At 36.1% G+C, this 24801-nt stretch overlaps 1 protein-coding gene across 2 annotated transcripts in view; it reads right to left on the bottom strand.

The window, feature by feature from the left end:
- Window positions 1–24801, bottom strand: part of LOC115414808 (inositol-trisphosphate 3-kinase B) — a 72462-nt gene that overhangs the window by 10256 nt on the left and 37405 nt on the right. For both annotated transcript variants that reach the window (XM_030128149.1, XM_030128147.1), the window contains 4 exons: window positions 6578–6677; window positions 2947–2984; window positions 2680–2855; window positions 281–485 (listed from right to left, as the gene is read on the bottom strand). In XM_030128149.1, coding sequence (XP_029984009.1) covers window positions 281–485; window positions 2680–2855; window positions 2947–2984; window positions 6578–6677 — 519 coding nt within the window. The remainder of the gene's footprint in view (window positions 1–280; window positions 486–2679; window positions 2856–2946; window positions 2985–6577; window positions 6678–24801) is intronic.

Raw genomic sequence — 24801 nt, 5'->3', positions numbered from 1 at the left:
GGCCGTGAATGTCCTTATATAGACATGACCCTTAAATAAAGACAGAGAGATTTGTGTGTGTGATGTCAATGCCAGATGCCGGGCCCTATAGAGCTGCCACGGACAGGCCTGCCGCACCACAAAGGAAATCATGCACAAACATATACTTCAGAGGAAGTTTCTGTTCAAAACAGGAAGTTAGATCACGGCCCTGGAGGACACCCACACCCACGCACACACAGAGCCCGAAGAAAGAAGGGAAGGAAGGCCGAGCGCACACCTTTGTCTTTGTGAGTCCTACCTTGACTCCCTCGATCCTAAAACCCAGGGTGGCTGTTGAGCTTATGGTCTCTCTCCACTGCATGTATCTGGGTTTGGTCACTGCTTTCTGGGTGTTTTCCTCAGGCGTAGGCGCCGTGGGATCCACCTCGATCATTTTCTGATACATGTCGGGTCTCGGAGAGGGTTTCTTACGAGCCTTGGTCAGCTCCTCCTCCAGGTACGTCCTGGAGAGAGGGCAAAAGAGGCAGTACGGAGGGACGGAGACAGAAAAGGAGAGACATCAGACGACATTGTGCCATTAGGAAAAAACGTAAAAACATCATCACTTTTATAACACTGCTGGAACAGAGACAAATATTATTGCACTGGAAATCTAAAAAGGCAAGGCAAGGCAAGTTTATTTGTTTAGCACATTTCAGCAACAAGGCAATTCAAGTTGCATCACACAGGACATTGAAATACAACGACAAGGGAAAAAGAAACACATTTAAAACATTCTAAAAGAAACATGGAAAAGGTGATTAAAAACAGCAAGTAAGAAAACAACACATAAATGCCAAAAAAATAAAAACACACACATATTAAAGTAAGAGTTGCGGTGCAGAGGTTCGAAGGAGACTATAAAATTTAAAAAGTAAAAAGCCTTTTAGTCAAAGGCAGCAGTGAACAGGTGAGTCTCTAAAACCCCACCTAACGTGTGTCTGTGGGATAATGACCTCATGGAATTCATACAGCTGGAGAAACTAAAATACACTCTCAGAGGATCTAGGGATAAATACTTTTCTGCATGGGATCCAGTGTTGACACATTTAACTAAACTTAAAACTGTGCCTACTTAGCAGCCCTCTTGCATTTGCACTTGTTTTATTTGTCCATGTCAAGGTCAAGGTCAAGTTTATTTATATAGTACATTTAAAAACAACGCAAAGTGCCCAAAGTGCTGCACAAATCTGCAGATACAAATACAAGATTAAATAAACTAGTAAAATAGGAATAAATACAAGATATACTAAAACTGACAAAAAACAGGAATAGGATAAATAGTATCTAAAGCACAAACCAGAAGATAACCAAATAAAAGTCACACACTTGTATTAAAAGCTGGTGCAAATAGGTGCGTCTTTAAAGGAGACTTAAAGTATTCAATGGACTGTGGACCTCCATGTAAATCATAACATATACCACACAGCTACAACAGATAGCTATGCATATGATTTTGTTTTATTTTTTCTCTGTGGGTTGGTGTCCTGTATGTTCTCAGATGGGTGGGGGTGAGCATTGTTTGAAGGAATTTCTAGGATTGTTATGTGAAGACTATGTGTCATGTGAATACACTTGTGGAAAAAATTATTAGACCACGCCTTGTTTTCTTGAATTTCTTGTTCATTTTAATGCCTGGTACAACTCAGCGTACATTTGTTTGGACAAATATAATGATAACAACAAAAATAGCTCATAAGAGTTTAATTTCACAGCTGATATCTATCCATTTTCCATGTTTTCTTGATAATAACCAAAATCCCTTCACTTCTTACATCAATATCTAAGGCATTGTACTGACAAAAACAGTGCTTTTTAGTCATTCCATGTTTTCTTTTCTGTCTGTTTTAATCACATGATACACACAGGAGTTAGTACTTGTTTGTATAACTATTGTTTATGAAGACTTTTGATGGTCTAATCATTTTTTCCACAACGGTATATGCACCGTGTAACACTGATGCTCAATAAATAAAATATTAAAAAAAAAAAAAAAAAAAAGATATAAGAATATTGGGATAAAATATGGTGGGGTATAAGAAAGAAAACAGGTTATGAGATACCCCGATCATTTAAGATATTGTACTTGGGAAATCTGACACAAGACAGTCCAAAAAGAGGATAAGTAGTTTCTTAAAATATTATTAGCAGCTTTTAAAAAAGCAATTATAAGAACATGGTATAAAGTGGAACCTTTGACTGAGGAGCAGTGGCTAGGCACCGTGAAAGCGATATATGTAATGGAAAAAGTGACATAAACTGCAAGAACCACAATTTCCAAACAAATGTGAAAAACGGTCAGACTATTTAAGCCAGGAAGAGGACACCACCACCATCACTGGATAATAAGGACACGAAAAGAATGATTTATATTTAATAATGTATACATGTTGCTCCTCACCACTGTAAATGATATCAGAAAGTTTTAATTAAAAGCAAATAAAAAAAAAAAAAGAAAAGAAAAGGAGAGACGTGAAGTAAAAGAGGTGGGAGGATGAGTAGGGCGTGAGAGGGAAGTGTGAAGTGTGTGTGCTTTAGCCACAGTAAACTTCAGTCTAATCTACATCATTTCTCCAGGTAATCACAGCACCAACGCCCAAAGGTGGAAGAAACCACAATCATCTTTTAACACTTAACATGTGTGATGTTTTCTCTCACCTCACTCCCATCTTACAATCCATCACACATGGGAAGTCAAACTCCGCCAGCAGATCCTCCATCTGGTTGTATTTCTGGCCGTCCTTCTCTACATCACCATGGTAACCGGGCACGTATGGGCGAAGCACGTCCCTCATCAGGAGGGACAAGCAGCGCTGCTCACATTCACAGTGTTTCTACAGACAGATAAGTTATCACATTATGTTCTGTCACAATATGGGCACCTCCTCTGATGCGGAATGTATGAGTACGATTAAAGCGTCTTACTTTCAAAATGCGACCGTTGGCTCCCGCCTTGAAGCTCCCTGGAAAAAAGAAACATCCCTTTAAACTGTCAAATGTTACGCATTGAGTTAGAGCAGGGGTGTCAAACTCATTTTAGTTCAGGGGCCATATTCAGCTAAATTTGATCTGAAGTGGGCTGGACCAGAAAAATAATAACATAATAACCTATAAATAATGACAACTCCAAATTTTCGTCTTTGTTTTAGTGTAAAAAACACCCCATTAAATTATGAAAATACTTACGTCTATAAACTATCCAAAAAAAAAAAAAAAAGAAAGAAAAAACTGAAATTTAAATAAAAAAACTTAAGAAAATTTTATGCAATTTTAACAATATTATTCCTCAACTTATCATTTCTACATGTGCATTATGGATCAGATCTACAAAGACACGAAACACTAAGTAACAGGAAGAAAAATTGTTAAAATTGTGCTTAATTTTCTTTAGACATTTCAGGTTCTTCATATTTGTTCAGGTTATTCACATTTCAGTGTTACATGATAGTTTGTAAATGTAAATATTTTCATAATTTAATGTTATTTTTTGCACTAAAACAAAGAAAAAATTAAGTTGTTAATTCTAGATTTTTTTTGCTTAATTCAAGATTTTTTCTTAACTTAATTGAAGATTTTTTTTTGCTTAATTCATGATTTTTTGCTAAATTTGAGATTTTTTTTTTTGGCTGAATTCATGATTTTTTGCTAAATTTGCTTAATTCAAGATTTTTTGTTAAATTTGAGATTTTTTTTGGCTTAATTCAAGATTTTTTTGCTTAATTGAATTTTTTTTTTTTGGCTTAATTCAAGATTTTTTCCTTGATTTAAGCTACTTTTTTTTTTTTTTTTTTGCTTAATTCAATTCAAGACTGTGGAATTTTTGTACTTGGCAAAAACATCTCAGGGGCCAAACTGGACCCTATTTGGCCCCCGAGCCACATGTTTGACACCTCTGACTTAGAGACACTTGTGTTGGTGGGATATTGTTTTCCATTGTACTGGATGTAAAATATGAGTACTAGAGGTTCGAGGGCTGTTGATGGACACTCAAAACTGCACAAAAGTCTTAATAAAATGATTTATAATTTACCATTATCAATAAAAACTGCTTATAAAAGTTTTGTATGTCCAGCGTTCATGACTCAAAATGCACTTTTTTTATGATTTCATTCTACTGATGTGATGTTTCTGTTTGTTTCATGTGGTAACTGATCGAAAAACTCTGTGATACACGCTGAGACAAAAAGACGGAGTCACTGGATTCTGGAATCAGAAGATTTTACTTGCAAGGAGTCAAGTACATACATCGAGATGCAGCAGTTGACTGACTAACACCAGGAAGTCTAAGTTCTAATGAAAGAATATGGATATTACAACCATTGGTCCAAGTGTCCAAACATAATGAGGTTGATCCAGTTCACCATTGGCTTAGGTATTCAAAACATGGTGATGCATGGGTTCAGTGACCGCGTTTGTACTCTTCTCCCACCTACACTATGGCCTGATCTCCCCAAGGGCAACAGGCCGCTCTGGCCCCGAACTGGCACCACGATACAGAAAACATGTAGATAGAGAAGAAATAGTAGACATATCCTGGGTGCTTTCTCATAGGATATGCCATCACGACCCATCCATGACTCGTGATCTGGACACCTGGTATTTACAGGGAATAGTCTAATATCGTATTTCTCTAACAATAACTCTTCTATGGATCTCTAACCGTAGTTTATAAAACCGAATATTCTACTACTTGCAATACCTACCCTAAACAGCTCTGAAAGCAGTGGATTTATTTTCTGCTCTGACATCATTGTAGTACTTGGTTAAAAATACGGAATCCATATAAATGAACAGTTGTCAAGTCATGAACTTTATTTTCTCATATTTGACTCACCGAGCTGAATGAGTCACATATAAGAAAATAACGTTAAATAACTTAAACAGCTCAATCAGAATTACAATGAATATACAGTTGTGGAAAAAATTATTAGACCATCAAAAGTCATCAGAAACAATGGTTATGCAATCAGGTACTAACTCCTGTGTTTATCATGTGACTAAAACAGACAGAAAAGAAAACACGGAATGCCTAAAAGCACTGTTTTTGTCAGTACAATGCCATAGATATTGATGTAAGAACTGAAGTGATTTTGGTTATTATCAAGAAAACATGGAAAATGGATAGATATCAGCTCTGAAATTAAACTCTTATGAGCTATTTTTGTTGTTATCATTATATTTGTCCAAACAAATGTACCTTTAGTTGTACCAGGCATTAAAATGAACAAGAAATTGAAGAAAACAAGGGGTGGTCTAATAATTTTTTCCACAACTGTATATTTTTGAAGGAACTATATTTCCATCCTTTGTTTTTTTTTGTGACTGAATGGTGATAGAGCTGTTGTGCATTGATAACGTGCATAATGTAGCCTAATCTTGCATTAACACATTCTTGTAAGGCCCAAAAGTCAACTTTTTTCCAATCTAGTCGCATCCTCATCCTCAAATACTTGCAAATATCACCAAATGCATCACTTTACATGAAATGCAAAAACCTCTAAATCAGGGGTGTCAAACTCATTTTAGTTCAGGGGCCACATTCAGCTAAATTTGATCTGAAGTGGGCCGAACCAGTAAAATAATCACATAATACTATATAAATAATGTCAACTCCAAACTTTTCTCTATGGTTTTAGAGTAAAAAAAGTAAATTTACATTATGAAATGGTTTACATCTACAAACTATCCTTTCAAAAGATGTGAATAACATGAACAAACTGAAAAAATAAGTATAATTTTAACAATTTCATGCCTCAGTTTATCATTTACACATGTTCGTTATAACTTACAGATCACAGTGGATCTACAAACACACAAAACATTTAATAACAGGCAGAATCTTGTTAAAATTATACTTACTTCTCTTAAGAAATTTCAGGTTGTTCATATTTGTTCAGGTTATTCACATTTTTTGCAAAGTTATACTTTGTTTTAGTGTAAATACATGAAAATATTTACATTTACAAAGAGAAAAATTTGGAGTTGTCATGATTTCTATGTTATTATGATAGTATTTTACTGAATCCTGCCCACTGGAGATCGAATTGGTCTGAATGCGGAACCTGAACTAAAAGGATTGTTAATATCTTAGTGTAGATTTTACATTTCACAAATTCATCCCAAGAGCCGGATTTGGCCCCTGGGCTGCATGTTTGATACCCCTGCTCTAAATGCACAAAAAAGGAAAAAAAAAATCATTAACTGACAATTAATATGCATGTGAGAAGAAATAACAGCTCAGGACTGTATTTTTCACATTGGAAAATGGCAGAAAAACAAAAAACGGACTGTGCTATTGTGAACTGAGTTGATCCCCTCATTCCCTCCAAAATAGAAACCGAGAATACGTCAAATAAAAGCTGCAACTGTTGGTGTTAGAACATGAAAAAACTACAATTAAAAGTGCAGCCACAGATGTTTTAACACAGGGCCTTCAGGGTATTCCCTCAGCACCGTGTTCAGGCATGGAAACGCTGTTGTGTAACTGAGAGAAGGAGGTGTTCAGGAGGTTTATAGCCATGAACTGTGTAATTTGTGTATTTGTGCGTCCACGTACCTGCATGCCCTGCAAGTTGTATCCAAGGATATTTCTTCTTGAAGGACATAACAAATGGTGACCAGTGGACCATGTTCTTAATTTTCTTCCAAGACTTGTGCTGCAAACACACAAACATGCACAGAAATGACCAACTATGACACTATATGTTGTATTTTTATTATTTTGTGGGTGAAAATATACAAACAACATGCAAAAATTGATAAAGTTATGGCACATAAAGATAAAAAAAAAAAGTGGATATAAATGTAACATGACTTTGGCAGAGTCGAATGTATCTGTGTGTGCAACCAGTTTAAAATCACCCAGGAAACAGAGCACCTGTGATTTAAGTTCCCCTCTAAAGAAGCTTTTGGCTGATTCAAAGCTTTCCTACTGCTTTGCTTAATGGTCGGGAGCAAAACAAGTCTTTAAACACACCCACAAACACACACATGCACACACAGCCGGGTATCCCTGACCCCGGGGAAACTCGCTTCAATCACTCCAAGCTCGCTTCTCCCACTTTGTCTCTTTTCACTGTTTTTTTTTTCTTCCCTCACACATTTTAATTCAACTTAAGAAGACTGAGCTGGGGGTTTCCCTTGGTAACACACACACAAACACAAACACACACACACACCCACGCACGCACGCACGCACGCACACACACACACACATATACATGTACACAGTGTTTTTCCAAGGGCTCTCCCTGTTCCTGGCAGGAACACATTGAACTGCAGGAGTCCTGCCACAAACACACACACAAACACACACACACACACACACACACACACACACACACACACACATTAAAAAAAAAGCACTGACAAAAGGAGACACCTTCGTCTTCATGATGAGAGACTTTTCATCCACTCACATCAATATTTAACTGCAGACCTTAGGAACTAGAGGAAGATATGTTACATATTCTCTACTATATGCTAAACTATGATAAATAACTACACTGTTGCCCATAATGTTGTTTTCAGACACATTCCTCTTTTTATTCCTATTTATACACATCAATATTCACCTTTAACCAGGTCCAGTGATTCCATACACATATAGTCCCAGTTATACTTTATCTATAAAGTATAAATCACATTGCAGAGCAATTAATAGAAACACTGCCTCTTTCTCAGACATACGTACGTTGTCAAAATATGATGATGTTGGTCCAAAATGATGCAAAAATGCTAAGTTTCTAATCAGATAAAACAAAAAAAGTCCTCACAAACAGGCTCCAGAGACCAGAAAAAATTGAGGAAAACTTTGTATTGTTTGGTTGTAACTTACATTATATAAAAAGGTAAGAGGTTTGTGATTCAGGTCATGATTCTAAAGTTTTGTGGTGATACAAACTTGTTTTTTTTTTTTTTTTTTTTTTAAGGTTTGAATGAATAAATGAATGAATGAAAGTTTACTCGATAGGACAAGGCACTTTAGAAAAATATAATATAAGACCATTTAATGAGTAATAAATGTTGTATAAAAAAGATCTAACTGCTGAGGGTCTGTAGCTTTAAAATAAATGCGAGTTGATCTCCTTCAAGTTTGACTCAGACTTTGAGTTTCGTCTCCTTTGTTCAAGCCCAAGACACAATTTTTTTTAATGCCTGCAGCATTACATCACATGGAAAAACTCCAGATGTCTTGTTCTGTGGGTTTAGACAATGCTCGGCTGTGCAATGCTGTGATGGTGCTATCACTGGATGCAGCACCACTGAAAATATGAATAATCCATCACAAATCCAAATTTAGACCGGCCTTTTCCAACAGTCATATTTTTGTCTCTTTCGTGATCGACTGTGGTTCACAGACACCTAAATCCCGATGAAATATTCATAAAACCTACTTTTAAGTTGTCATATCTGTTTAGTTAAGTATTTGATCACGATGAAGATGTGATCTCACCCACAAACGATTCCCTCGGCTCTACTAATACCAGGAGACATAATATTTTGTCTGCAAACAGCTGAAAAAGTGAAGAGGAGGAGAGAGGAAGAAGAGTGAAGGATATGAGAAAAGGATATGATAAGAGAGAAGAGGACCATAGAAGGAGATATATATAAGCCATGTCACATAATCTGGACCTGATGAAAATTCATCAGCTGATAACATGACTATCTATGGTTAGATGCACGCACACACACACACACACACACACACACGCACACGCACACACCTCCGGACACACACACACACTTTCTCATCTCCCTGGTTCTCGCTCTCATAGCAGTGAAGAGTCACATGAAGCGCTTTTCTCTGCACCAGTGGAGGAGAGAGCAGGGAAAAAATCACCCTCTAAAAAAAAAAATTAAAAAAAAAAAATTAAAGCACACAGTCACACGTGTACAGCTCGCATGGTGGAAACTGACTCAAAGGTAGGTCAGATGAAATGAGAAGCATGTACTGACCACGGGATTCCATAAGGTTAGCATTTTCCTTCTCAAAAAAACAGCACAAGGGGTGCATGAAGGTTCACAATAACAGACAACGTTTCTTATTATGCAGTGGAAACGAAACTATGTTTTGATCATCAAGTAGTCGGACCAAAAACGTCACCATGTTGATACTTATCGTATCATTTCATCATTTCTGTCAAGTTTAACCTTTAAAGACTTCAAACTATTTCTGCCGGAAAGTTGTACTTTGATTTACAAATGATTTTTTTATCTACATCTAACCTTTACTACGTAATTTATTACCACTTACAGTAGTATTTTCTTTTGTTTTTTTCAAAAGCAGGTATTTTCCTATATTTAATTTACTGACAGTGGAATTGTTCATCGAAGCTCCAAGGTTATTATCGTTAATGAAAACTAACGAAATGACGAAAACTAGAATTGTAAAAACATTTTCGTTAACTGAAATAAATAAAAACTAGAATTAAAAGAAAAAAAGATAACTAACTGAAACTGTATTGTGTGCTTACAAAACTAATTAAAACGTATAAAAATTATGGATAAAATTCCCTTCGTTTTTGTTTTTATTAATGTCAGATCAATATGAAATCGATTTATTTCACTCAAGCAATTTTAGCTGTTGGCACCATATAGTACTTCACAGTCCATCACTTCTCGTCACTTGTGGTTTAGAGTTGTCTTTTCGTCCCCACTCTACCTGGAAACATGGAGACTAAAGTTGGGAGAAAGCAGCAAAGTCCTGTCTGGGATTTATGTGACTATGACGGCGAAGAAGATAAAAGATATGACAAAACTAAAACTAAACTAAAACTAAGCATTTAGAAAAAAAATAAAACTAATAAAAACTAGCAAACCTGCTCTAAAAACTAATCAAAACTAACTGAATTAAAGAAAAATAAGGTCAAAACTAAATAAAACTAAACTATAATGAAAAATCCAAAACTATTGTAACCTTGCGAAGCTCACAGTACATTCAAGGGTTATTACCCCAGAACTGAAAACACTGGAGCGAAAGCCAACATTAAAAACAAACATTTACGACCAATGAGGTTTGTCAAACTGCGTGGGTTTTACTGATGAATCAATGTTACAGTGTGAAGGTGTCTCAACAAAACAAAAGAGAAAATGATATTGCAATAAAGGTGTAATTTTATATCACAATACTTCTTATTGTCGTGTTACTGCCCAGCCTTTCCAGACAGATATTAATCTCTGTGTTTTATTTGTTGCTACATGAAATACAACAGTGATTACACTTTGTAAACCATCACAAAGGCACGTACAAACTAAAATTAATGGTATTCCCCTTCTTGGTTTTTCCATCACCTTTGGCCAGTTAGGTAAAAAAAAACAAAAAAAACAAGTATCACACTACACATTGGTAAGTAGCCAAGATCTGCACTTTCAAGTCAGACTGCCATCCATCTACTGTGTTGCCCACTTACTGTGACTATGTGTGTGAGAGAAAGAGAAAAGTCTGGACTATGTCGAGTGTGAGTAATAACAGAGCATGTCATGATGTACAGATTTAGGAGCTGGACACATTAAAATCCAATCAGAGGAGGGGAGGGGAGGGGAGGGGAGGGGAGGAGAGGAGAGGAGAGGAGAGGAGAGGAGAGGAGAGGAGAGGAGAGGAGAGGAGAGGAGAGGAGAGGAGAGGAGAGGAGAGGAGAGGAGAGGAGAGGAGAGGAGAGGAGAGGAAAGGAAAGGAAAGGAAAGGAAAAGAAAGGAAAGGAAAAGAAAGGAAAGGAAAGGAAAGGAAAGGAAAGGAAAGGAAAGGAAAGGAAAGGAAAGGAAAGGAAAGGAAAGGAGATGAGGAAACAAGAGAGGAGGAGAAATGAGGAAAAATAAGAAACATCAGAGAAGAAGAGAGGAAAGAAAAGGAGAAACAAGGAAAAGAAATGACAAGAGAGAAGAAGAAATAAAAGGAGAGAAGAAATGTAAAAAGGAGAGGAAACAAGCGAAGGAGAAAACATTTGTGTGAAATACAAAACCAAGAAGCTTCAGGTATCACAGAAATATAACTAACACTCAGAAAAATATAACTTAGAGATGAACTGTCAAACATTCCTGAACAGGGGTTACATCCCATCATAAACAGCTCCTCTGTGACATGAAAGTCTGAAACGAGCATCTCCGGTGGTGTGGGTGACAGTACCTGAAGGTGGCTGGTGCGGAGGTGGATGACGGCAATGATAAAGATTGCTCCGACTGACACAACAACACTCCACACTGAACACAGCCATGTCGACCACATCATGACCGATGGGCTTTCTGACTAAAGGCACTAACAGGTTATCTGTCCAGCTCTCCTGCAAACACACCCTACGTCTGTGTGTCTCTGCGCTCAACGACAACTTCAAGCTCGCTAACTTCTCTCGTCTTTTCCCCACAAGATCGTCGCACATGTGTTTGCGTGCAGGAATCAACAATTGCGGGTGATTTGGTTGGCAAAACAGAGGACAAACAATCTGGACATGCAAATCGACAGTCGGGTCATAACACCAGACACAGATGGAGTGAAAAATGTGTGAGTGGGTGTGGAAGAAGGTACACCACAGTATGTATGCATGCAGAATAACTATGTATAATCATGTACTTACATAGGTTTGAACAGGCATTTACGTAAATACTGTCTGTGTTTGTCGTAAGTCTTTGTAAAGCTATGGATGTGTGAACCACAAAAAGATGGTGACACACAGAAGTTGCAACACAAGTTAAAACAAAGATCAGATGTAAATGTCAAATGTTTCAGCTTTGGAATCAACCTGGGAAGAAGTCTAAGAGGATATGTCAGATGTGGACGTTAATCCTCTTGATATTTACGTTATTTATTTTAGTTTTATTAGAGTGTACCAGACCATTTTCTCTCACACATAGAGAGAAATCTGTTGATATGTGCAAGGTTCCAGAGTATTTGAAAGATTTTAAAACTTTAATATGAATTTCAAAGAGCACTGATATATAAATGAGCATATTTTCACACTTTTAGGGCTTTTATCAATACAACTTCAGACCCTTTATTTTATTCATATTGTATTGATATGGCATAGGGATTAGAGGCAGACAAGCCTATGTGAATGTATCTGTGTATATATGTATGTATCAGTGTATATATGTATTTGTACATGTATATGTAAGAGTATGTGCCAAGGTTATTATTGTTAACAAAAACTAACAAAATGCCGAAAACTAGAATTGTAAAAACATTTTTGTTAACTTAAATAAATAAAAACTATAATTAAAAGAAAAAAACAATAACTAACTTAAACTGTATTGTGTGCTTACAAAATTAACTAAAACGTATGAAAATTATGGATAAAATTCCCTTAGTTTTTGTCTTTGTCAATGTCGGATTGATACGAAATCGATTTATTTCGCTCTAGCAATTTTAGCTAGCGGTACCATATGATATTTAACAGTCCGTCACTTGTGGTCACTTGTGGTTTCCAGTCATCTTCTGGTCCCCACTCTACCTGGAAACATGGAGACTAAAGTTGGGAAAAAGCAGCAGAGTCCTGTCTGGGATTTATTTAAACATGACAGAGAAGAAGAGAAAAGATACGACAAAACTAAAACTTAACTAAAACTAAGCATTTAGAAAATAACAAAAACTAATAAAAACTAGCAAACCTGCTCTAAAAACTAATTAAAACTAACTGAATTAGAGAAAAAAAAGTCAAAACTAAACTATAATGAAAAATTCAAAACTATTAGAACCTTGGTATGTGCATGGGTATGTATATGTATATATGTATGTATATGTAAGGGTATGTGTTTATATGTAAATGATTGTATATGTGTGTGTGTGTGTGTGTGTGTGTGTGTATATATATATGTATCTGGTTTAAAGGGGTATGAGTAAATAAGCTATGCATCTTCTCACTCCTTTTCGAATGTGACTCTTTCTTTTTTGTGTGTTTTTTTTTTTTTTTTTGCTTTCTTGAATTTTCATTTCTATATTGTGTTGTGCAAAGAAGTCAGTTAGTAGCAATCAGGAAGCCTGTCCCATTTTTATATTCCGAATAAGTCAATAAAAAAAAAACAAACAAACAAAAAAAAAAAAACTACAAAAGCGCAGACCTCTGCCAAGGCAGATCACTGTCACACACACCCCTCCCCACCACCACCAAAATTTAACCATTTTTTCCTTGTGCCAGTATCAACATTTCCTGAAAATTTCATCAACCCCCCCCCCCCCCACACACACACACACACAGGCATGCACTGTGTTTATGGAAGTAAAAAGATTTTTCCAGCCGCTCCTCCTCCTGGGATGCACAATTGTGATGTTTGTCACATATCAATGAAGTAAAGGTCAGATAAATGTGACCTGGCTTTTCAGACTGAAGTCACGCTGCAAAATATCAGATACGTATCGGATTTAGGACCACATATAAAAGTGCCTGCGTCGTCACGTATCACATCAGGATCTCTTTTGTGCATGCAGGTCACTTCAGGGTCACATTCAGTTCATACTCAAAACTGAGAAAAGTCACATTTAATGTGTAATATGGACAAGCACACAAAAAATGTAATTTCACCAAAAAATCCGAATTGTGCATTAAGACCTGCTGTCTGAACATAGACTTAGATGCCACCCAAACCAAAATAACAATACAAAAACTGACCATTTAAGTAGCGGTTGAACTGCAGGTGTACAATTACATTTTTACAGGTTTTTTTATGATCGTAAAAGCACGCAAAAAAATTGGATTTCACAAAAAAAATCCGAATTGCGCATTAAGACCTGCTGTCTGAACATAGCCTTAGACCAGGGGTGGGCAATTAATTTTCCTGTGGGGCCACATGAGAAACTTTGACAGTTATTTAGGGCCAGATCAATTCATTTGCAGCTCTGCTCAATATATATCTCCATAGAAACAGTAAATGAAACAGTACAATGATACAATGAAAATGTGGAGCACAGAATACAACTATCTAATGAATATTCACAAAAACATTTTCAAAAATGTGCAAAACCAGCTCCATGTTAACTTTACCTGAAAAACCATAAATGCAGCTTTGTGTGTTTGTATATCTCAGTTCCTTTTCTGACTTTAGTGAAGAAATACTTAGAAGTCCATGTCTTGTTAAAATCTCTGCATTCTTAATCGATCTTTCTTTCTTTTTTTGGCATTAGCTGACATCTTAATGGGCTGAAACTGACCAACAAACCAATACGCTTTATTATAACCATAAGCTCCATGCTGAGAATGCAAAGTATGTGCAAAAACATTATTACATAATTTAGCAGATCCTACTAAATAAAAGCTGTGCCATTGTATTGGTCACATCTATTACCCTGACAAATATTTGCATTGACTTTTAATTTGCCAGTGACCCCGTGCAGGCCGGTCAGGGTCAGCCATCGGGCCGCATGTGGCCCGTGGGCCTTACTTTGCCCAGGTCTGCCTTAGACTTATATTGTCTTGATTCTTCAACCTTAAAAAGTCATTAAAATGCTCATTGTTTCTACCTTTTTCTGAGGTAGAAGCCAGCATCAAAATAAATAGCACGAATACCAACTGAGTTCCCATTCAACAAGTGCAAATGTGGAGGCAGAACTTTGAAAACCATTATAATGATAAAATATTACTTCAATACCACAATATAAATTAAATAAAACATTTTAACCAAAAATGTGAACAATCAAAATCATAAAGATAGAAGAACTTATATAAATCAAGATGAAGATAATTATCAAGATATAAAAATATAATGCAATAACAATAATCACATGGTTTTAACATCATTATTTTATTATTTCACTTGCTTTTACTGTTGGCATTGCACATTAAAATGGAATAGCATTAACAAAACAAACTGTTGTCTCATAAAGAGTGACTTCAGTGTTTCTGATTTCAGGAATCAGCTACAAAAAACAGGTTTAATGCCACAGGAAGGGAAACAGATTCAGTTTTCTGTGTGAGTTTTAAGTGAAATTGAAAGTGAGGTTCACTTTTTGTTTCACTGCTTTTTCTATTAGGACACATGGGGATGCACTCTTTAGGATAGAGGTGTCACACTAATGTTAGTTCAGGGTCCACATTCAGCCCAGTATGATCTGAAGTGGGCCGGACTAGGTAAATAACAGCCATAATAATAATAAATAATGTCAACTCCAAACTTTTCTATATGTTTTAGAGTGAAAACTGACATTTCTTAAGAAAAATCAGCCCAATTTTAACAATATTATGCATCAGTTTATCATTTACACATGTGCATTACAACTTACAGATCTATAAATACACAAAACATTTAGTAAAAGGCAGAATATTGTTAAAATTGCTTCTCTTAAGACATTTCAGGTTGTTCATATTTGTTCAGGTTATTCACATTTTTTGTGAAAGGAGAGTTTGTAAATGTGTTTCATGTAATTTTACATTTTTTTAAAACACTAAAACAAAGACAAAAATTTGGATTTGTCATTATATGTAGGTTATTATGATGGTATTTTACTGATCTGACCTCACTTGAGATCATATTGGGGTGAATGTGGCCCCTGAACTAAAATGATTAATATCTTCAGTGTAATTTTTGCATTTCACAAATTCATCCCATGGGCTGTATGTTTGACATCCGTGCTTTAGGAGAATCATTTATGTTGATTTCTATTGTAAAACCTTTTTTTTTTTTTTTTTTTTTACAATAAAGTGTATGTTGGGAAGTCTGTATGCACAGTACACATCAAATAAAGCCGAAATTAACAAAAGTAGACTATAAAAAGATGCTTCCATATACTTCACTGTGATCTGATGGAGCTGCGTCACATAATATATCTCATTTGTGGCCAAGTGGAACTAACTGAGTCCATAAAAATGTCAGAATATTATCTATATTTATACAACATGCTAAAATGTTCTGTTTTGTATAGATACGGATAATTACTGTAGTTAAACTTGTTTACCTTACAGCACTTCTGAAGCTGTGCAGTGATGCTGACAGATATCACCTTCTGTCAATTTGCATGAGTGTTTCTAAATGTGTGACACGGAGATAACACATGTTCACGGAAAGTCAAGTAATGTGAATGTGTTATAAAGGTAATAGATGGTTTGTGTAGATGTAGTTGTAAAGAGAATCAGTGTGAGCTGTTATGTACTCCAGTAATTGTTTATTATATATGATTCACAGTGACAGAAGTAAAGCTTAACCTTGATTTTACATGTCAGGCCTTAAAACCAACGATAGGTTTTGCTGTTGTTCATTTAGTAAATAAAGAAAAAACAGCTAGACGTGGAAATAGCCTGTGTTAAAAGATGCGCGAAAATAAACACATAGAACAGCCGTAAAGAAGTGAGTGTGTGTTTGTGACCGTTAACACTACGCCTGACTGTCAATCATCAGACACCCACATAAAGAAACGTGTCTCCAGCAAGAAATAATTAGTCAAACACATGCCTTCCACACTGAGCTCATTTACTTCGCTGTTACATGTTTGTGTTCAATAAATAATCAGAAAGAGGTTTTTTTTTTTTTATACTGATTTTCTATTTTAGCAAGAATAAAAAAGCTAAGTTATATTTCCACAACTCTAAGCAAAACAGTTCAAGAAGATAACATATAAATCTATTTAATGGGCCAGTGAAAAAGTCACATTGTGATTGTTACGGACAAAATTGTGAATTATGTTTGCATTTATCAGAGAATACTGATACATTTTCATCTGAATCATGCAAATACAAACACTTGACCTTTATTGGGCAGTTTTACATGGTTATATAAATGCACTGGCTGATAATTATGCAGCTTTATTCAATATAAATAAAATATATAAAAGCCATTTTTGTGAGCTGCATGCATCAAATGATACCAGGCATTTATTGCATTAAAGTAGTGATATACATACAGTATATGTGTGTTATTGTATTATGGGTATATGTAAATTATATTATATATCTTCGTAATAATATAAAGTCATTAACAAAATTATTTAACAATAAGTATCAAGCATTAGAGTAAAGATATGTTTAGACTAGGAAGCATATTATTGTTATTAATTATTCAAGGAGAAGGGGTGGGAGTTTACACGTTGCACTTCTCATTCCTTTTCGAATATGTATTTTATGTCTTATGTTTAAATGTTTTGTTTGTTTTTGGCATTCATATTCGAAATAAATACTTCAATCAATCAATCAACAAGGAAAAAGTCTATTAAAACTCTATTAGGCTTCTCTGTGTATTTGTGATCATTTTGTGGCTCATTTCTCCCCTATCTCTAACCCCAGACCAGCTGGATGACAAGAAGAGCAGCAAAGTTTCCATTTGAGAGAGAGAGAGAGAGAGAGAGAGAGGAGAGAGAGAGAGAGAGAGAGAGAGAGAGAGAGAGAGAGAGAGAGAGAGAGAGGAAATGGTAAGCGAAGGAACTTCTTGCAGACAGGAAGTGGGGGGGGTTGCCGCTTGCCTCAGCGACAGTATTTTCCACATCCGCCGCTGACTACAAACAAAAGACAGAAAGAAAAAAAGGCCTTGCCCTCTGTAAACAACAGAAAGAGCACAGAGGAAAGAAGCAATGAGTTTTTATTGGCCCCTTGATATCAACTAAGACTTGTCTCTAGAAATACACATAATGATTTCCAGTTTTTGTAAATATGCCTTAATACGCCCTGTGTTTCTATATATTGCCTGATTCCATTATGGAGTTACTGTAAAATACATTAAACCTCTTGTGTAAAAAAAAAAAAAAAGAAAATTAACATGTTTTAGCTTTTAATTTGGGTTCTGCAGAAGTACAAAAGTGTCATTTACAGGTATTTCTATGAAGAAACAAAGGAGGCAGCAGTGGTATTGATAAAACTTGGGGCAAAGGGTGACTAGGTTACAAATGTGTAATGTGAAAAAGCAGGGGAAACACTGAGGCATGCTGATGTTTTCAACAGAGAGGCACTGAGGAAACAACAAGCCAAATATTGCTCACCACAAGGTCCCCTTGCATATATAAATATTGCAACTGTCTGAGTCTGCAAAGTTTAGACTGACACACACACATGCACATGCAAAAATTAAACTGCACGGGGTGTGATATGAGGTGAAGAACGTGCACTAGATGTTTGGAAAGTGCATGATAAATCTCTTAACAAATGCTATCACTATGGTCCAGTGGAAAAATTAGCTTTGCAAAAAAAAAGAAAAGCAAGAAAAGGCACTGTCTGAAAAGAAAAGGTTACATTTTTGTGATGTTACGCTGTAAGCAAATACTACAACGTGGTCTGATAAGGAAGACTTGTTCCAAATTAAGGTCACTATGGAACATTAAATAGCATATCTGTCTCTAGATCTAGCCTCCACTCAAAACCACCCTGAACAGAAGAGCATTTGAAAGTTTCTAATGTTGCTCACTAACCGGCGCACCACTGGATTCCAGTCTGTTTTGGTTAGAAACCAATCAAATGTGATGTTGAAAAAAGTGCACAGTAATTAACTAAGTGAACCAAACACTGCTGTGTTTAGGAGTGAAACCGTCCAATTCCTCTCCAGGTTACTACACATCCCTTTTTCTGTGCGAACAGTTGTATTTGTGTATCACATCCAGCAGGGTTTCCCCGGTGCGACTCTGACAGCACTGAAACCATGTGAAACCACACTTCTGCACTGAATCTAATACTAGCGATACCCTTTCAAGCAAAATGTCAGCTCCAGTAGCTGTGGGCCGTCCTGACTCCTGACTTCCACTCATGGGGCAACCTGAACATGCACATGCACACATTCTCCCAGGAGCGCAGAACCTTACACGGTAACACCAAATACAGAATTGACCGGTGTTTCCCCTCTCGCAGTAAACCAAGTAGGTGCACACACACACAAACTAAGGTTAGACACACACCCATTAACTTACTGACTCTGTCTCACACACATACAGCTGTGAGAGGGAAACTCAGTTTGACGTCACAGGGTTGCTAGGCAACTGGCCGCCGTGGTAGTGAAGATTTTCCACTGCAGTACAAACACTGTGTGTGTGTGTCTGTGTGCTTATATTTTATTCCGACCCACTTGAATTACAGTTGTGGACATAAAAATGTATTTTTCACAACTGTCCACCTCAAAAACTCTTTTTTTGGTATTGGAGATGAGGTTAGATTCCCGGTTGGATTAGTGGAGGAAAAGCAGTGAAGATGAATGTTCGGGTTAGTGTGTGACCACATGTCAAAGGGAAATGATGAAGAGATGAGAGTTAAAGTGCATCAAGTTGGACATGTTTGAGGATTTCTGTGTATTTACAGTGATGTGTAATGAGCTGTTCTGCAAAGTGCAACTAGTAAAAGTCCTATAGCGGTGTGTACAGAGGGTGTGTTAGTGTGTGTATATGTATGTGCAATATGGGTGGAGTCCTCATTCCAGATAACACATCTGTTTATGTAAAGGATGTATGTTTTGAAATGCCAGAGGTGTGAAAAACATGTCCAGGAATGTAATGGATCCTAACAAACATGTTGAGTAACGACACACCTTCTGCATCATTTATGGTTTACAGCGTTTCGTTTCCGTTCTACTGTAAACTCTGCTCCTCTAACTTCAGTTTCTTTTATCAATCTTTCTGAAGATGAAACGTGATGCTGGGTTTTCTGTAAACAATCTGAACTTAAGCGCAGCTACGATGTCTGAACAGCTCATTTATTTCAATAAAGTAATCAAAGACTTCTGTGGGTTTTAACTAACAGCTATTTCTATTTCTGATTAATCCAACATTCTTTTAATCTGATGTTACTGAGGTGATTGAACTAGAAAACACGGCGCTTCATGAATATATTTAGTAACTGGCAATTCATTTTCTGTCTAACAATCAGCCAATTCATCTGTAAAGTCTTAAAATAGCAAAATAGGATGATTTGTTTTCTGATAATTTTCCTACTTGCACATCAATTAAAAATTTGAATAATGTAAAACAGAGAATGTCAATTTACAAGCTGTACAAGATGTTTTAAAAGGTGAATACTTGTAGTGAAAAATATGCCAAATTTATTTTTTTCTGCAACAATTAATCAGTGAGTTTTATCTATTTTTAAGGGATAAAAAAAATTACAAATCTGAATCCAGCTTCTTAACCTCCTAAGACCCAGGAAATGTCAGCCAAGTAAAAGTTTTTTTGGGGTTTTTTTTTTATTAAATAAGTGCCTATATTGGAAACATCATGATGCAACAGTTTTTTCAGATGCAGTTTTTAAATTTTTTATGGAATGTCCTTTGTGGTGGACAGTTTTCTTTTCTTTTTTTTTTGTATAAAGTTGTGAAACTCTTGTCCATAAATGTGGACAGAAAACCCATCGCTGGGTCTGAGGAGGTTAAATGTGAATATTTTACAGTTTCTTTCCTCCTCTGTGATAGTAACAGAATATTTTGTGGATCAAACAAGACATTTGTAAGTATCATCTTGGGTTTTAAGAGACACTTGTTCATGATTTTCTGACATTTTTTGTACCAAACATTAAGCAATTAATCAAAAAAATAAAATAAAATAATCAATCAACTGTGAGAATAATCATTAGTTCCAGCTTTCCTCTAATCTCTAGTTGTTTCCTATTAACATATCTGTCTACATGGATGTTTTTGGAGTTTATTATTCACACAGACACACATATTTTACACAGAGAAGCTGAAATATGAGATGTAAAAGTGTCTGCCAAGTGTATAACAATACTGCTGGCAAAGGCCTCACTCCTCATTTCACAAAATTCTACTGAAATTTTGTGAAAAAAAAAAAAAAAAAAAAAAAAATAAAAAATGGGAAAACAAACAAACCTGATTCCTATCTACTGCAGGTGTCATTTTACTGTCAATGTACCAGAACTAGGGATCACTCTGGCAGCACATACATGCCTTCCGACCTTGGAGAGATGCCCAAAAGTCAAAGGATCTGCCAAAAAGTGTCTATATATGGCTTTGTTCAGATTCTAGCAAAGCATAAGAGAGTGTGTGTTAAAAAAAAATAAGTTGAGATAATCCTAAAGCTAACGACCGTAGCAGAGCAGATGGGCTAAGAATTACAAAAAAAAAAAAAAAAAAAAAAAAAAACATGCTAGTTTTTGCTGAAAGGATCAAGTGATTTATAAGTATAGTCCTTCACATGAAGCTTTTCTTTTCTTTTTTTACTTTATGACAAAACCAAGTCATAATCCTCTTATATTAAGTAGCTTTGAGATGAACTGATATGTCCCTAATGGTGTCTATTGAAGAAAACATGACTAATATACAGGTGCTGTGCTACTACTTTTCTCCTTGTGCTGTTTGTTTTTTTTTACTTTTTTGCTGCCAGTCTGTTCTTCTTTCTATCTTCCTCCTTCAGCCTCCATCTCCTCTCTCCTGCATACCTCCCACACAATCAAGCATACTTTATATGTTTCTGCCTGTTTGCTTTTTGCACAAATACACCAGGTTTCCTTAAATTGCAGATCAGGAACTACCACGAGTTGCAGACATGACGACTTGTAAAAGTACCTATAACGCTTGTCTTTCACTGAAGTGCAACCACCATACAGCACAGAAGCTTTTGTTCCTTTCTGGATCAAAAAAAAAAAAAAGAAAGAAAACAAATCACCGGAAATATGCAAACAGCAATACAAACACTATTCAAATCCATCAGCCAAATTCATTTAAACAAATTGCGCTCCATGCAGCCTGCAGGAGTGACACTAGAGATACTGTAGGTCATATACATTAGAACAACACAGATTGAAAAATCAAGTTTTTATTTACTTTGCACCTGCAACATGAAATAAATGGTGCAAATCAGTCATAAAGATTTCTTTTTCTTTTTTGTCAGACAGATTAAAAAAAAAAAAAAGTTGATTTTTTACCTTGACATGTTTCGGCTACAACCTAGATAACACAGCTGTCAAAATAACATCCAGTGACCTTCCTGAGGAAGGCTACAGGTTGTAGCCGAAACATCTCAAGGTAAAAAAATCAACTTTTTTTTTTCCATTTGTCTGACAAAAATGAAAAAGAAATCATAAGTTCAGCAGACAGTATGAACCTAATCAGACTACAAATAATTGATTTTTACATTTTTTAACTTAATCATATTCTATTACTACCTCATGTTGTTTTAGTTAATTCATTTATAGTCCATTTTAATTACAATTACTCTTACTACATCGCTAGGTGTCACTATCAAAACAATAACAAAACAAGTAGCTTGAGGATACCGGGAAGCACCTTGAGGCGATGGGAGTAGTCGTCTATGAAAATCAATGCAATGTCACTGAGGTGGAACCTTTTACTCATATTACCTTTAAACGTTTAGTCATGTTACGTCATTTCATTCTAATAAAACAGCAGCGAGTAACGTTAGATGACCAATGAAACGGGCCATTATCTGAAACGAAACTACAGAAAAAAAACTATTTCTCTGAATTGGAAGCTAATAACACAATTAGGTGTTATGGCGAGAAACGTCAATGTGGAAAAGTTGCACATAACAGCTTTAGATAAAAGCTGAATGAATATTTCAGTTTTCCCTGTCATTTGTCAGAATGTACCAACCCATCTTTGCGGTTACCCTATTGGTCAGTCAGTGTGTGGATGTACAGGATTGGTTACTTCCTTGTATTTTTTTCATGTTTTATATTTTAATTCAGTACAGCTGGTTACGTGTTGTCTGATGATCCTGATAAAGGCCACTAGCTGAAATGCACTGAACTATATCACTTAGGGCAGGGGTGTCGAACTCATTTGGTTCAGGGGCCATATTCAGCCCAATTTGATCTCAAGTGGGCCACACCAGTAAAATAATAACTTAATAACCTAGAAATAATGACAAATCCAAGTTTTTCTTTTTGTTTTAGTACAAAAAAATCCCCGATTAAATTATGAAAATATTTACATTTTACAAAAAAGATGTGAATAACCTGAAAAAACAGAAATTTCATTTGAAAAATTAGTGCAATTTTAACAATATTATGCCTTGACTTCTTATTTATACATGTACATTACATACAATGCTACACAAACATTTAGTAACAGGCAGAATATTGTTAAAATTTGGAGTTTGGAACTAAAATTTGAACAATTTCTCCAATATTCCATCTCTTATTATTAACACAACTACAGATCACAGTGGATCCATAAATGCACAAAACATTTAGTGACAGGCAGAATATTGTTCAAATTGCACATTTCGGGTTGTTCATCTTTGTTTTTAATCTATGTATTTATTTATATTTTATTGTGAAAGAATAGTTTTGTAAATGTACATATTTTCACAGTGTAATATTATTTTTTTCAAATTTTTTTTCCATGTAATTTTTCACAAAGAAAATTTGTAGTTGTCATTAATTATGGGTTATTGTGTTGTTATTTTTACTGGAGATCACATTGGTCTGTATGTGGAACCTGAACCAACATGATTCGGACAACCTGGACTGTTCAGGTTAAGCTTTGCTCTTTCATCCCGTGGGCCGGAATGGAACCTTTGGTGGGCCAGATTTGGCCCCCGGGCCACATGTTTGACACCTGTGACTTAGGGGTAAGGAACCTAATATGGTAACTTCATTGAACTCGATTTTGTACATAACAATAAAAAAATGTATAAAAATTTCATGAAAGTAAAAAAGTCTTGTTATGTCTTCCAATAACACACTAAGGTTGACATTTTGAATTTCAGAGTATTTCTATGAATGCCCTATAAAGGGTTAAGAATGAAATAAACAACGTGCTGCTGGAGTTGCATTTGTGGACTGTTTTTTTTTGCAGATTCCATATTGGATTATAAGAGTGTCCTTTGCATTTAAAAAGCTACTTTATAAGGCTTTAAAAAAAAAAAAAAATCATGACAGTTGAGCCTTACTCTACTCAAGCCAAGAAAAATAAAAATCTTTTCAGTGTGAGGAACAAATAAATGGATACTCTTGGGACTGGCACAATGTCTTAGAAACACTGCTGAAGTCAGTTACACAATCCTGCGTTAAATCGTGTTTCAAAGCAGAAGTGAGATGGCCTCGCGAACTTAATGTTGGCTACAAATAAAATCACATCCACCCACCCACCTACACACACACATACCCAAACAGGCCTCAGCCTCCACTTTGAACGCCATCCAAACGCAGGCAAAGCCTAAGTGTGTGTGACTGGCATTTTCTCTTGCTTTCCCTTTTTCTATCGCCCGCGCTCTCGCTCTAAACACACACCTTCACAAACCCACACACTAAAACACACCTCCACACACTCAGGTCGGGGCACAGAGCTAGCTTTGTTACTGTGAATGTCAACCATTACTCAGGGAAGGAGCTCAGGCCAATTTGACACAGGAGCATCCAGCAGTAACATGCACAGGCACATTCACGCACAAGCATACTGACAGACACACACACACACACACACACACACACACTGGGGCTGTGAAGGACCCACATCAAGACTCCTTCCAAGATCTCACAAGACTAACAGTTCTGAAGAACCAGCTGGGGTTTGAGTATTGATACTCAACCGTTACCTTGTAGACGATCTACGGTGATTTAAAACAAAAACAAACAAAAAAAAACATTACAGTTCAGAGGAAGATGATCTCAGTTTTTTACAGCCTCTCCACTTTTGCAAAAGTGTAAAACCTGAGCCTACAGCAAAAATGAAACCAGAAGGCTGCAGCTAAAAGATTATGGTCAAACCATGATGGTAAAACAGAAGTGGACATACAGTAGCTACCACAGCACCCAGTAGTTTGTACACTATTATTGTGAAGCCTGTTGTTTGCATTTTGGCCCCTACATTTAGTTTTTTGGAGCCAGAAGTGACCATATTTGGAAAACAAGGTGGAGCTAGGTAAGAGCTAAAGCTAACTTACTTAAAACAACAGCCACAATTTCTTAGTTGGAGACA

Source organism: Sphaeramia orbicularis, chromosome 24 (assembly GCF_902148855.1).
Source record: "Sphaeramia orbicularis chromosome 24, fSphaOr1.1, whole genome shotgun sequence".
NCBI lineage: Eukaryota > Metazoa > Chordata > Actinopteri > Kurtiformes > Apogonidae > Sphaeramia > Sphaeramia orbicularis.
This window is presented reverse-complemented; position numbering and strand designations above follow the sequence as displayed.